Genomic DNA, 16,654 nt, shown 5'->3' with positions numbered 1-16,654 from the left:
TGTGTTTTTGATAATTGTTTCAGTTTCCACACTGCTGATTGATCTATTTAAACTTTTTAGTTCTTCTTGATTCTGTCTAAGAAGGTTGTATTTTTGTAAGTACTTGTCTCTTTCTTCTAGGTTATTATAATATATTGTGTGTTATATACTTTTTCATAGTATTTTTATATGGTCCTTTGTATTTCTGCAATGTCAGTCATAATTTCCCCTTTTTCATCCCTGATTTTATTTGTGTCCATTCTTTTTCCTTTAGTGAATCTAGCCAGGAGTCTGTCAATTTTATTAACCTTCTCAAAGAACCAGTTCTTTGTTGCATTTATTTTTTCTATTTTTTTTCAACTTCCTTTATTTCTGCTCTAATTTTGATTATGGAAACATCTTCTGACTTTAGGCTTCATTTGGTCTTCCTTTTCTAGTTCTTTAAAATGTAACCTTAGGTTTTTATTTTGGAGTCATTCTTGTTTTTGAAGATAGGTCTGTAATGATATGAACTTTCCTCTTATTACCGATCTGTTGTGTCCCCAAAATTTTGATATGTTGTACTATCATTATAATTCTTTTCTATGTATCTCTCGATCTCTCTTTTTATTTCTTCCCTGTTCCAGTTATTCTTTAGCAGTATGTTGTTTAATCTCCATGTATTCATGGTTCTTCCTGCTTTCTTTTTGTGGTTGATCTCTAGTTTCAAAGCATTATGATTAGAGATTATGGTTGGTATGATTTCAACCCTCTTATATTTGTTGAGGCTATCTCTGTGTCCCAGTATGTGGCTGATTCTTGAGAATGTTCCATGTGCACTAGAGAAGAATGTATAAGCAGCTGTTTTGAGATGGAAGGCTCTGTAAATGTCAATTATGTCCAGTTGGTCTAATGTGTCATTTAAGGATGTTATTTCCTTATTGCTTTTCTGTTTGGATGATCTGTCCAGTGGGGTATTTAGGCCCCCTACTGTGTTTTGGTCTGTTTCTCTCGTTAGTTCTGTTAGTAATTGCTTTACATATTTTGGGGCTCCTTGATTGGGAGCACAGATATTAATAAGTGTTATGTGTTCTTGGTGCATGATTCCTTTTATCATTATGAAGTATACCTCAGTATCTTTCTTTACCTTTTTTATTTTGAAATCTATTTCATCCGATATTAGTACCGCTACTCCTGCTTTTCTCTGAATGTCATTTGCTTGAAACAGCATTTTCCACTCTTTCACTTTGAGTCTATATTTGTCTTTGGAACTGAGATGTGTCTCCTGGAGGCAGCATATGGTTGGGTTTTGTTTTTTGATCCAATTTGCAATTATGTGCCTTTTTATTGGTGAGTTCAGTCCATTTACATTTAGGGTGATTATTGAACTATGAGGTCTTCTTAAAGCCATTTTATCTTTTGTTTTCTGGTAGCTCGGTGTTTCCATTGCTTCCTTGTCCTTGTGTGTCTGTTTTTGTTTGTTTGTTTGTTTGGTCGGGTTGTGGGTTTTCCATCTGGTCCTTCTTATTTTATGTTATATACTTCAGTTCTGAATCTTTGGCGTATGGTTACCATTATGAATATGTAGAGGATGGTTTTATATATATAGTAGTCTATTTTCTTCCGCGTGCGCCTTATCTCCATTCCCCTTTGCAAATCTGGATCTTTGAATCTTCCCCTTTTCTGTTATTGTTGTCTCAATTTGTTTCTATGTATGCTGAACGTTCATTACTATCTTGCAATAGCAAATCTCTTGTTATTGTTCAGGTTTATAATGCCTTGTTCTTAATAAGGGTTGCACTCCTCTGCTTCTATCTGCTTGCTAGTTGCCTTACTCATAGTTATGTATTTTTCAGTCATTTTGTTTAAGGTGAGCTGACCCCTTTCAGTATTTCCTGTTACGCAGGCCTCGTAGTGGAGAATTCCCTCAATTTTTTTTATGTCTGGAAATTATCTAGAATTCTGTACCTTAGCTAAACAATGAATCAAGAACATGGGTAGAATAGACTTTTTTAGGTGTGGGAAGTCCAAAAAATTAACCTCCTGTTCTTTCTCAGGAGGCCACTAAAGAACATGGTCCAGCAGAGTGAAAGAATAAACTAAGAAAGTGGAAGACACTAAATCCAAGAAACAGGTGATCGAATAAAGGAGATTAAAATAATGATGAAAAGGAAAACCCAGGACAAGAACAGTATAATAGGCCTAGAGAACAACCAATAAAGATTAGAGCAGAAGTAAACAGGTCATGTCAACTTTATCATACATTGAATTTTAGATCCAAAAAATAAAAATGATCACAAGAAGAGTCAAACTAACAATGTCCTTTGTATCATTAGTTCTTATTCATAATTTTTAAGTAAGTCTATGTCTATGACAGAATATGATACATTTAAAATGTGGTTGTTTTAAAACAAATTTAAACAATATTTTAAAATAGGTATTACGGTCTTGTATAAAGTAACAAAATTCAAACCTGGGCTGAGCAATCTGAGGCCAATCTTTGAATCATATATGCCTGTTTTTAAAACTGGGACTATCACCATCGCCCATGCACTCTGACTCAGAAGTAGACAGAGAAGATTAAAAAATAATTTCCGCAAAGCACTTTGTATCCCTTGGAGAATGGATATTATCAACATACATTATGTTATTATCTTGTTGAATATGCATGATTTCCAGTACCACACAAAGTATATCTAGACATACTTTCCCATCTCATTCCATCATTTAGAGTCAAGCTGAGTGAAGTCTAGGTTGTTGTTATTTCAAGGGTCAAATACTAAGAGGCAAAACATAAGCTCCAAATAATATATAATGCTTTTAAAATGATAAATCATTGATGTGCTTACTGGAACTTGAACTTTCTTACCTGTTCTGTGAACTACTCAGACACATATATTTCCAACAGAAGACAATACTAGTTATACATTTAAAGGTTAAGGATTTATAAATATTAAAAATATTGGTTCTTTTCAATAAATTGATGTCAAAGTTTATAATTAGTTGTGTACATAGTTTTAAAACATTTCACCAAAAGGAAAAGGTAAATTTTTACATATAGAATATGTAAAAGTAATTATTCTACAAATAAATTTTATATTATTCATAAGTAATCACAACTAGCTTTATATTTAATGAAATGTCACTTGTGATATTATAATATTTTACAATAAAGGGAACTAGTGAAATAAAAGACCTTCTAATTACATGTTTTTTGCTTTTTAACTAACAAAATAATAGTAACAGTGATTCAATGGTTCTCAAATATTCTTATCCTACGAGGTACTCCCAAATTTTTATAGTTGTACACGAGGCCTTAAAATAAGACAACTTTGAATTGAAAAGCTTAATTAAGGCAGCCTGACTCTAGAAGATGAGGCAGAAAGAGGAATAAATAAGAGGAAGAAAAACAGGAAAAGGATTATAGGGAAACTTTTAAAATCTCCGGCAAAATGTGATCTGACTTTATGTGCTGATGAAAGGGAAAACATTGCAAGATATTTTAGTTGACAATTAGGCAATTATGCAAAAACTTTCTTCAGATGGAAGACCCAGTGCATACCATTTAAATAAAATTCCAAGGTATGATAACTGTATATTATAAAAGATTATAATTTATTAAGATTATTATTAAATAATAGAAACATTATAACCCATTAAATAAAATAAGAGTGCATGAATTCACATCAATATAAATATTTAGGATATAAACACTGAAATATTTAGGGGTGATGAGGAATCATGTCTGCAACTTACTGTCAAATAATTTAGAAATAAACTGAAAAAGCAAATATGGCAAAATAGTAACATTTGGGAAATCTATGTAAAGGGTATATAGGAATTCTTTGTACTATTAGAACTTTTTTGAAATCCTAAACGATATCAAAACAAAAAGTAAATAAAAAAATGTGTTGATAATAGAGCTACCATTTACAGATTACTTAGTACCAGCCAGGCATCGTAGTAGACATTTTACTCCTAGTATGTTTAACCTTCACAACAATATTTTAGGGTAAGTTTTATCATCAATCCCATGTTTTTAAACACATAAGAAAATGAAGGTCCCAAGAAATTTATCTAAGAACAGAGATCTAACAAAGGTATAGCCATGTTTCAAAACAAATCACACTCTAAAGCTTGTACTCTTTTCTACAAGAAGATAAATATAATAGTGGTTTAGACAGAGCTCTAGTTCTATAGTTAGAGAGACTCAGATTTGAGGACTTGAATCTTTAATACTATTAGTCATGTGACCATTGGCATATTACTTACCTTAATTATTTTTTTTTAAGTATGTAAAGCACTTGAGCACAGTACCAAGACCTATGGTAAGAATACCAACATTTGTTGTTTCATTCTACCTTTCCTGAAAAACAATGCTTTAGACGTTGCTGAATTCTAAAGCACAGAGACCATACCTAGTTAATGTGCTTTCTTACTGTCATAAAATAAGTATTTAAAAATTCACTAAACCTAGAGAAGCAATTCAAACCAGCAAATAAATCTCCTTAACTTAAGAAATTACTTCAATGTTATTACAGATAATACTAAATATTACAGATTTTCTACAGCTGCTCTAACAGAAACCAAGTCTACACAAATGGTATAAATAAGACATTTATCAAGCACATGCTTGAGGTTGTTTTCTATTAAAAAGTGAGAATAAAAAGACTGAGGCTGAAAATACTGAGTATGAATTAATCAAAAAAAGCAACTTATGTAAAACAGCCTAATTCTGGAAACACATGTTTTGGGCTTCAAATGTCTCTTGTAAGGGAAAGACATAATAAAAATATATCACCATCTAATGAAATTCTCATCTTTAAGGAGAATAAATTAACTTTAACTCTGTTATAGGGTTAACCTTATCTGTTCATTTATGTGCAAACAAGAAACACAATAAAGTAAAACAAAATATTTTTCCTACCTTATTGTCTCTTCTATCAGACGATCTGAGCTGCAGCAAAAAACAAAACAAAACAAAAAAACTTCAATTTCTGGAATTATTAAAAGCACATTTACTGGAATTATTAAAAGCACATTTAAAATTTGTACTTAATTTTTCTAAATTTTACAGACAGATTAATTTTCCAGTCATTTATTAAACAGAATACCCAGACTTTTGGAAGCATCTGAAAAAATTCTGGACTCTGAAATAAATTTAACTTATTTACATATAAAATTTTCATATTTCTTTTATTTGTTGGCTTAAATTTCTTCCTCAGAGAAACTTAAGATTAAAGTCAGAGCAGTTTTAATGTCAGCATAATAAATGAAACGTCTTTAATCTAAATAGCTCAAAGTTGTCAATATTGTCTATTCTAAATTTAAGAATTACAACCAACTTGTTGAGATGGGATAGGCAGATATAGTTCTGATGCCTATAAGCAGTAATTATTTACACCCTGAAGTTCCTTCCTTTTTTAGAAAACTAAACCAAATTTCAGCTTACTACACTTTAGAATTCACGAATCTGAATAACGACATCAAATGCACCTTTGATCTGTAAAATATTTGCTTTTACGCATCACACACTGGAAAGAAAAAGAAACCCCCTGAAAAACCATTTTAAGGTCTACGGCCATGCCACCCTGAACAAGCCTGATCCTGTCTGATCTCGGAAACTTAGCAGGGTCGGGCCTGGTTAATACTTGGATGGGAGACAACCTAGGAAGACCAGGTGCTGTAGGCATAAAAACAAAAACAAAACAAACATTTTAAGGAGGAATTTATAGGTAGCTAAGTTTGGTAAAGGGACAGCTTTATTTTAAATGTTAGCTAACTTTTCAGCTTTTTAAAATTTAATTTTCCTTACCCACGGCCCTGAACGTACACAAGATACTCATTGCTTACGCAGGTTCCAATTCCGTGGCAGCTTCCTCGTCCTTTGCAAATCTGTTTCTTGGCACTATTCCCTGACATCCACCTAGCAGCTACTAGTTCGTATTTCTTTAACCCTTCACCCCATTCTCCCAGTCCCCCAACCCCCCCCCCCTGTCTGTCACCAAATTGTCCACTATATTTGTCAATCTGTTTTTGATCAATTTGTTATTTTTGTCCCTTAGATTCTGCATATAAGTGAAATCAAATGGTATTTATTTTTCTCTGACTTATTTCACTCAGCATAATAACCTCTAGGTCCATCCATGTCATTGTAAATGGTAGGATTTCTTTTTTTTTAACGGTTGAGTAATATTCTATTATATATATGAACCATAATTTCTTTATCCAAGCATTTGTTGATGGGCACTTAGGTTGCTTCCATATCTTAGCTATTGTAAATTGTGCTGCCACGAATAATGGAGTGCATAGATCTTTACAAATTATTGTTTTGGTTTTCTTTGGATAAATACCCAGAAGTGCAATTGCTGTGTCAAAAGGTATATCCATTTTTAATTTTTTGAGAAACCTTCATACTGTTTTCCATAGCGGCTGTACCAATCTGCAATCACACCAACAATGTATGAGGTTCCTTCCCTTTTCTCCACATCCTCGCCAAGACTTGTTGTTTTTTGGTAAAGGGACAGCTTTAGAGCAGAAAGTAGGGAAACAAACTCCCAGACATCTATTTCCATTTGGCACAGTGCATCGTATACAGCAGGCACTCAAATAAATACTTGCATATTTTTTCTCAATACTTCTTTCCAAAGGAAATTCTAAGCAAACTGAAACAAAAACAAATTCATACATATGGACAACAGATTGGTGGTTACCAGAGGGGAAGGGAGTCTGGGAGGGCAAAATGGCTAAAGGGGATCAAATATATGGTAACAGATAAAAACTAGGCTTTTGGTGGTGAGCACACTATAGCATATACAGATATCAGATTATAATGTACATGTGAAAGTTATATACTGTCATAAACTGTCACTTTAAAAATAAATACATTCTGTAAATAAGTTAAAGTTTCATTACAAAGTAGTGAACCAGGAAATCTAATTTACTGCATGAATTAGGGAACAAAGATGAGCTTTAAAAACTTCATAAATATATAATCCTATGATTAAGAATTTCAAAAATTACAAAGACAGTAGAGGCATTAAGAGACAGACTATGTGGCTTTTTAAATGCTGCCTCTACCACTTATTAGCTATCTGACATTAGGTAAGTTACTCTATGCCTCAGTTTTCTCATCTGTAAAATGGCAATAGTAATAAGACCTACTTGTGAAGAGGATTAAAGAAGTTTATATATATATACATAATGATTAGAACAGTACCTGGTACATAGTAAACACCAAGTACTTTTTCTAGTATTACAGTAGTTTCGCAATAACTACAGACTATTTCCAAATCTAAGCATAAAGTTGATATAAATTTCCAGATAAACCCAACAGTTCTAGTGAAATATACTGATTATAAAGTATGCATTTATTTTGTTAATAAATGTGTTTCGAAGTGCCCCTGGAAGGTACTGGGTCAGAGAGGGGCTACAAATATAATGCACAGATCTTAGAATGGAGATAGACAACACATATGCCTACAAGTGTCTTGGTAAAGTGGTCACAAAAGAGGGACTGGTTAACTAGACTTCGGTTAATAGCTCCTTGTTCAAAACAATGGTTTGGTTGAGTGTCTTCATCAGGGCCTCTTAGAACATTAAAGGACATAAAAATAAAATACAGTCATGCCTCCTGTAACAGAAATGCATCCTTAGGCGATTTCATCATTGTGCCAATATCAGAGTGACTTACATAAACCTACTACACAACTGGCTATATAGTATAGCCTATTGTTCCTAGGCTACAAACCTGTACAGCATATTACTGTATTGAATACTGCAGACAACTGTAATACAATGGTAAGTATTTTTATATAAAAAAATATCTAAACATAGAAAAGGTTCCATAAAGCTATGGTATAAAAGATAAAAATGGTACACCTGTACAGGGCACTTACCATAAACAGAGCTTGTAGGAATGGAAGTTGTTCTGGGTGAGTCAGTGAGTGAGTTGTGAGTGAATGTGAAGGCCTAGGACTGAAGACTTTATAAACACTGTACCACAAGCCCTCCCCCTACTTCCATCTCTCAGGGTCAGAAACCAAATATCGAAACTGTCAATGCTGCTCTATGAACAGGTGTGGGCCGGACTGATGGGATACATCTAGGAGAAACTGGCAGGGTATGGCATAGATCACAATAATAGTGATTGTCAGGAGAGAGTAAAAGGTGCTTTGGAGGATAAGTAGGAATAAGAAATCAAGATGGAGAGATAAAGGAACATCAGGGACTGTCAACGGCAATGTGGTTTTGGCTACTGCATGTTGAAGCAGGGGTCAGATTAAGGAACTTTGTCGTATTCATAAAAAAAAGGGGGTGTTTAACATGGAGACGGTGTAGAACTGAGAACTAAATATTTTGACTTTGGAATTTTGTTTTTGGTTCCACTGACCCTATCTGGCACAAAGGGCTCTCTCTGGCACTGAACTGATGGAAGAAATAAAACAGCTACGCTTTACATCATTACAACCTGATAATTCCAAAGTACAGAAACAAGCTAGTCTCATACTACCACAGAAAGCTTCTACTAAAATGGCAGTGGCACTTAATACTTTTTAAGGCAGCTCCTGTGGATCTGTGTCCTTGTACAGGATCTTAGGTCTTCAATAGGAATAAACCACAGTGTACACTGAAATTACAACAATGCACTCTGAAGACCATCAAACTGTGTCTGGGGGTGGGGGCTGTAGCACCCTCTGAATATGCAGCACTGGGGGGACAGGCTCCTCTGTGCTGAAACAGGTCAGTAGCTGACTGACGGGGATGTAATCGGTGCATTCAAAACTGAAGTGCTGTGAATGAGAGGGAATCTATTGCCAAGCCCCACAGATATTGCTCCCATCAGAGAAAAAAAAAATTTTCCCCTGAACCACATATCCTGCCATTTCTTACAGGAAATTCAGCTGCATATAATCTTATGGGACTACCACTGCATATGCAGTCTTTTTGACTGAAATGTCACTGTGTGGAGCATGACTGTATTTAAAAATCCACAAAGTATATGAAAATAATTCGATTGCCAAATTCAACAAACTAGTTTTGTGTTAATAGCGTTAATGAAGATAAAATCAATCAAATAAAGTACTAAGTGCAAAAGAGTAGACTATTATTGATTTGCTAACTTTGTTAAAAATAATATCTAATACTTATGAAGAACCTACTATTAGCCATGTACTATTCTAAATGCCTTATTTGTAACTTCATCCTCACATCTCTATGAGATTGATTCTACCATTCTCATCATTTACAGATAAAGAAACCGAGGCCTAGAGAAGTAAACTGCTCATGGGCCACACAATTATCAGCACAGCTAGGATTTACTCGAGCAGTTTGACTTCAGAGATTTGGTTCTTACTATCTTGATATATGGTATCTCTTTTCCCTTCTCTCTCCATAATCAGTTCTAGTTTTCTCCTACTACTTCTAGATCATCACTCATCACTACTCTTGCAAAAATCTATACTCTGAGGTTCATTCTATTTCTCAATCCTTTCCCTTCCCTTTCATCTATTAACCTTCAAGTCACTGGAGGATCTCTTCATTCCAAATTTTATCATCATTCTAGACAATCTTAAAACACAGAGAACGGACAATCTGTACTCTAGACTCACAGTTCCTTGACCTCTTTTACTCCAAAGAATGAACACACAATTGCTCCTATAACTTTAGTCTTTCTCAGATTTGGTAACTTCTCTCCTTTTCCAGTCATCATTCAATTTTTGTCTTAATAACCAGGTAAAGGGCTCCTCAAAAGGTTACTGAGACAAATAAAGTTAACCTGGTAATCATGATTTCCAAAATTTTTAAAAGAGAATTCAGCAATATATTAAAAAAAAAAAATTATACACCATGACTAAGTAGGGTTTATTTCACGGATGTAAGGCTCACTTAATATTTAATATCAATCAATGTAATCCACCATAACAGGCTTAAAAGCATTTGACAAAATCCTCAGAAAACTATGAATAGAAGGGTACCTCCTCAACTTATAGAAAGCATCTATAAAAGCTTACAGCTCACATTGTAATTAACAGTGAAAGACTGAGTATTTCCTTGAAGATTTAGAAAAGGGCAAGGAAGCCCATGCTCAGTATTCTTATTTAACATAATGCTAGAAGTTCTAGCTAATGAAATAAAGCAAGAAAAGGAAATAAAAGGCATACAAATTTGAAAGGAAAATATGAAACTACTGGCATATGGCAAGACTGTCTACATAGAAAATCCCAAACAATCTACATAAAAACTCCTAAAACTAATAGGTGAGTTCAGCAAGGTCACATGATACAATATAAACATACAAAAATCAATTGCATTTCTATATACAGACAGTCCCTGACTTATAATGTTTGACTTATGATTTTTCAACTTCACAATGGTGCAAAAACGATATGCACTCAGTAGAAACTGGCTAAGTTAAGCTATGATGTTTGGTAGGTTAGGTGCATTAAACGCATTTTTGACTTAGGACATTTTCAACTTACAATGGGTTTATCAGGACATAACCCACTGTAAGTCAAGGAGCATCCGTACTAGCAATAAATGTGTGGTCACCAAACTTAAAAATACAATACCACTTATAACTGTTCAAAAAAGAAATACTTAGGTATAAATCTAACAATACTCTTATAGGACTTGTATGCTGAAAACTACAAAACGTTGATGAAATCAAAGATCTAAATAAATGGAGACATAACCACATTCACGAATTGGAAGACTCAACATAGTAAAGATGTCAATTCTCTCCAGACTGATATATAGGTTTAATACAATTAGTTAGAAAGTAAACTCATATTTTTTTCAAAGACAATGTTCCTGAAGAAGTGAGGTTGAAATGGCCACTAAGGAACAACTTTCTATGTTACACAGAAAGAAAATTCTTTGATTTTGTTTGTGGCACAGATATGACCCCTGCTTTATGTAATGAGTACCTTCCTTAAAAGGTATGCTTTCTGAAAATGACATTTTGGCCAACTTAAATCACATTTAAAATGTAATAAGACTATTTTATTTTCATGAGTCAAATTAAAAATCTCATAAAGCAAGTATTCATGCCTCCATTTATTTTTCTTTTTTTTGTATAAAACTAGATTTTCAAGAATGTTTTCTTAAAAGATAAACTTTCATTGTGATAGTCATTTTATGTATTTGAAAGCAACAATTTATCTTTATACCATGGTTAATTTTATAGTACCATCTGCAGTGGATTCACCTGAAAAGAAATCAACCTAATAGGATTTATGTTAAAAACAAACAAACAAACAGCTAAGATAATCCTAAATATCTTACTCTGTGGAGGAAGAAGGCTCCTCTTCTCCTAGTATCCTTATACAGTGGCATAAGCAGAGGAAAGCCAGTGATTTTAAAATTTCTTCTCAGACTGCCCAAAGTCTCCAAGTCCTTACTCATTTGGCTAAGACCTCCACTAAACAAACATTATTCATTAAAAGCATCCTGAATATAGTAGATGCAATTCAGTAACAGAGTGGCTCCATAAAAATGGCATACTTAAGTAAAAATTTAATTTAAAATTGCTTTCCTTTGGGGCATAAAATATATACTCAAGTAGAATTATCCTTCTTAAACAAGTACTTCATAACAGCCCAGAGACATTCCATAAAGTCATCCAGAGTCTGTAATTAAGCAACAAGTTTCTGTTTCTCTCAAGACCAATTTAAACCAGTTGAAAACCATGAGCTAAATTTCATCACGAATTGCCCCAAGGAATAATTAAAGCCACATTTAAAAAATTGTATTTTTTTAAAAAATAATTCATTTCTTCAATACATATATATACTGCGATTGCACAAATTTCAAGAATAAAAATAGGATTTCAAGCCTATATTTTAAAGCAATTTAAACCAACAAAATGTAAGAATTTGGCAAAATCACTCAGAAAATATCTAATTAGAATCCTCTCTTAATATTTAAGGGTAGGTCAATAAGTAAATAATAAACAAGTAAATCAGTAAGCAGTTAATAAGAGAAAACAAGCAAGTATATAATAAATAAAATTAAAAAACTGATCTCTTTGTAAATTGCAGTTGATGAGGTTTTCACTAACCAATCAGATCAAGCACTAAGTTGATGTAGTCTTTCACTTACAGTTAACCAGTGAGACCCTTAAGGTCTGCGTCTTATTTCAACATAAATCTCTTTTAAAACATGTTAACAATACAATTAAGTGGCAGTAGGATACACAGAACTGTTTTAGTGCTAACAGATTTTTATTTTACAGGTAACATCTGAAAAATACAGAAAAACAAAGATGAAAGTAGAAATCATTTGTAACCTCTCTACCATTAATATTAATATTGTAGCATATTTTCTTCCAATTGGGGTCGACCAAGGAATATCTACTTGCTTTTCTCATGGTATATTTTAGCACAGAAAAAATTTTTTTATAACCACATGTAGTTACCTTAAAATTTAAGCGCCTGACAGACTCAGAATTCTACCCAGTTCAGAGAGAAAAAAGAAAAATAAAAGCTAAATTATTTGTAGTGATAACTTGGAATGCCACATTTTCTATTTTTTTAAATTAGCAGACTTATTCCCATATACCCATTCTCTCCCACCTGTTAACATCTTGCATTAGTGTGAGACATTTGTTACAACTGATGAACCAATACATTAACTAAAGTCCATAGTTTACATTAGGGTTTACTCTTTCTGTTGCACAGCTCCATGGGTTTTGACAAATGCATAGTCATGTATCCACCATTACATTATCATACAGAATAGTTTAACCACCCTAAGTATCTCCAGTGCTCTACCTCTTCATTCTTCTTCCTCTTCCCATACTGAACCCCTGGCAACAGCTATCTTTCCACCGTCTGCAGTTTTGCCTTTTCCTGAATGTCATATACTTGGAACTATATAGTGTGTAGCCTTTCAGACTGGCTTCTTTTATGCATTTAAGGTTCTTCCATGTTTTTTCAGTTTGATGGCTACATTCATGTATCATTGAATAATATTCCATTATATGAATGTACTACAGTTTATTTACCCATTCATGTATCTTGGTTGCTTCCAATTTTTGGCAAGTACGACTAAAGTTGCTACAAACATTTGTGTCCAAGTTTTTATTTAAACAAGTTTTCAATTCATTTAGGTAAATACCTAGGAGTATGACTGCTGGGTCATAGAGTAAGACTGTTTAGCTTTTTAAGAAAACTGACAAACTGGCTTCCAAAGTGGCTATACCATTTTGTATTCCAAACAGCAATGAGAGTTCCTGTTGCTCCATATCCTTGCCAGCATTTGCTGTCAGTGTTTTGGATATTATCCATTTTAATAGGTGTGCAATGGTATCTTATTGTTTTAATTTGCAATTCCCTAATGACATATGATGTTGAACATTTTTTCATGTGCTTATTTGCCACTTGCATACATTCTCAGATGAAGTGTCTGTTCAGATCTTTTGCCTACTTTTTAACTGCTGAATATTAAGAATTCTCTGCATATTTTGGCTAACAGTCTTTTATCAGATATGTTTTGCAAATATTTTCTTCCAGTCTGTGGCTTTTGTTTTTCCATTCTTTTGATAGTATCTTTGAAAGAAGAGAGGTTTTTAATTTTACTGAAGTCCATCTTACCAATTTTTTCTTTCAGGAATAGTGTTCTTGGCACTGCATCTCAAAATTCATTACCAAACACAATGTTACCTAGATTTTCTCCTATGTTATAAAACTTCCATAAGTTTTATAGTTTTGTATTTTACATTTAGGTCTATGATCTGTTTTGAGTTGTTTTTGGGAAAGGTGTAAGGTCAGTGTCTATATATTATTTTACATAAGGATATCCAGGTGTTTTACCATCATTTGTTGAAAAGACTATCTTTTTTCCCATTGAATTGTCTTTTCTTCTCTGCTGATTTTATTTATGTGGGTCCATTTCTGGGCTCTCTATTCTGTCCTTTGATCTATTTGTCTATTCTTTCATGAATGCCACACTGTCTTGATTATATATAACATATGCAACAGGAAATCAAGTTTAAATGGGGAAGAAATTTTTCTTTTTCTTTTCCCCCTGCAAGGTATTTTAACCAAACATTTTAGTGCAAAAATTTTTTTAATGTCAACAAATCTGTTCAATTATTGCATAAACAAAGCTTAAGAGAGAATGTAGGAGTCACAGTTGCCATCTGTTGTTCTTTAGAGAAATGGTATAAAAGGACTGAAAAATCCTGAAAAACTACTTGAATCATAAGGAATCTATGAAATATTAAGTAAGCATTTTCTAATTTTTCTGAAATCTCTAAAAAATAGGTCATGTATCAATATAAGCTAATCTGTTTATATAAATAAAAATGGAATTATATTTTTTATTATATGTATGTTTCTCTCACATACTTATAACAGAAAAAAACTTTCATAAATATAATCATAGAAATTCAATGATATTAGCAATCATGACATTCATGAAACTGTAAGAATAAAATGACTAGTTTCTCTTACACCCTAGAATTGGAGTTTTGGTCAAGGTTCTAGCACTTGGCTGTATGAACTCACCTAATGGAGTTGTCATAAGGCTCAAAACAGATAATGTAACAAAAGTATCTCATAAACTGTATAAGCCTACAGATATATGGTTGATATAGAAAAAAGCACTTTTATGCCTCATAGTCTCTTTCTTACTCAGCAATCCCCTTTTCAGATTCTCATAAATTGCTTATATTTCAAAGTCTAGCTCAAAAGTTGTATCCTTTGTGAAGCATTCCCCATTCCATCTATACATCCAGGCAGAACTAAATCTTCTTTATGTTTTCATAGCTCTTTGCGCTCCATCAATTCATTCAAGAATATAACAAGCATTTAAGATATGTCAGACATTGTAATATGCACTGGAGGAAAAATATCTTAAATCTGAAAAACTGAAGTTTCTTCATATAGATTACCTCATTTGATGTTTTTTAAAATATAATATTTCAAAGGATATTATAATTATATGTTTATTACGTCTCTATCTAGAATGACTTCCCATGGGATAGAGATTGAGTCTGATTCATCTTTGATTCCCTATAGTATAGTATAGTATCTAACACACAGGAGATACTCATTAAATGCTTAATAAATGAATAAATAAATGAATAGATGCCTATATGGCTAGTACCTATTAAGTAAAGGGCAAGAGTAATATAAATGAAGAGATAGAAAGGGACAATGTTTAAGATTTAGGCAGTAGGTTAATCACGTAGGGCCTTAGGGGCTATAAAAAGTTTGTAATTCATTGGTGGGGGGACAGAGAAAGGAATGGAATATTAAAGCAAAAATCCACTTCGATAAATATCACTAGAAAAGAAGGTTCTGCATAACCACATTATTTCTATGTTTGGCTTGGAGTATAGAAGAGAGTATATAGTAAACCCAAAATGAAGTGACTAAGTTGTCTGATGACTTCCCTGGAGTCCTTTTCTTCTTCTGGAAACAGACTTTCTAAGTTTACTGGCCACAAGAATGGATTTGTGACAGGCTGGACCAATCACAGTTACCTATCCCTTAGGGCCCAGAGCCATAGTCTTACATCTACCAAAGAAACTGAATTTGTTATTTAGAAAACTTGCCATAATGAAAACTTCAGGCTGAGATGGATTCACTGGTAAATTCTATCAAACATTTAAGGAGGAAAAAACACCAAGCCTGCACAAACTCTTTCAGCAAACAGAAAGAACTCATTTTAATGGGGCCAATATCACCTTTACACTAAAACTGGCAAAGACATTTCAAGGAAAGACAACTACAGATAGTCTTCACAAGCATAATGTAAAAATCGTTAACAAAACAAACCCAGCAATATATAAAAATGATAATAAATATATTAACGTAGGGTTTATCCAAGCAATCAAGGTTGGTTTAATGTTTAAAAATAATGTAATTCATCATATTACAGCTTTAAAGGAAAAACCAACTGATCATCTCAGTAAATGCAAAAAAAGATGAAAAAATTCAACTCTATTCATAATAAAAACTTTTAGCAAGAGAAAGCCTCGAAGCAATGATACTGCAATAGCAATAGGCACATCTAGCAAACAGATCTTTGTTTCTGAATCCCTCTCCAATAAAAGGAACCAATGTTGCTTGAAGAAGTGGTTGATTCTAGAGCTGAAGCAGGGAAAATGCAAGATAAGCCATGAACATTTCGTAGTGCCAGATAGTAGAGGAAGTGCTCAAAAAAGGATGGGCATGTCAAATGACAGAAGATACCTAAAGGAGCTCTCAGTGGCCAAAGGTGAAACAATCTGAACAATAAAATAATAATAGTGTCAGATTATAATCCATAGTATAAGGATCTATGAGTCTACACTGATAATTAAATAAATGATGGAGAAAGGACAGCTCTAGCGAGTGCAATCATGCAAGAGGAAGATATAAAAGGCATCCAAATAAGAAACGAAGAAGTCAAATTGTCACTATTTTCTCTATATAGAAAACCCTAAAGACACCACAAGAATACTACTAGAAACAATAAGCAAATACAGTAAAGTCTCTGGATACAAAATCAACGTTCAAAAATTCATAGCATTCCCATACTCTAATAACGAAGTGTCAGAAAAAGAAGTGGAAAAAAAAATTCCTTTTGCAATTGCAACAAAAAAAATAAAATTCCTAGGAATAAACCTACCGAAACATGTGAAGGACCTAAATAATGAAAACTGTAAGACCCTATTAAAAGAAATCGAAGAAGATACAAAGAAATA

General features: G+C 33.1%; 1 protein-coding gene and 1 pseudogene across 2 annotated transcripts in view; one reads left to right on the top strand and one right to left on the bottom strand.

Annotated features, from left to right (window-relative positions):
• GOSR1 (golgi SNAP receptor complex member 1) overlaps nucleotides 1-16,654 on the bottom strand; it is a 51,586-nt gene that overhangs the window by 12,542 nt on the left and 22,390 nt on the right. For both annotated transcript variants that reach the window (XM_006925042.2, XM_006925043.3), the window contains exon 7: nucleotides 4,886-4,915. In XM_006925042.2, the coding sequence (XP_006925104.1) occupies nucleotides 4,886-4,915 (30 nt within the window). The remainder of the gene's footprint in view (nucleotides 1-4,885; nucleotides 4,916-16,654) is intronic.
• Nucleotides 5,532-5,650, top strand: LOC112473305 (annotated as a pseudogene).

Source organism: Pteropus alecto, unplaced genomic scaffold (genome assembly GCF_000325575.1).
Source record: "Pteropus alecto unplaced genomic scaffold, ASM32557v1 scaffold98, whole genome shotgun sequence".
Lineage (NCBI taxonomy): Eukaryota > Metazoa > Chordata > Mammalia > Chiroptera > Pteropodidae > Pteropus > Pteropus alecto.
This window is presented reverse-complemented; position numbering and strand designations above follow the sequence as displayed.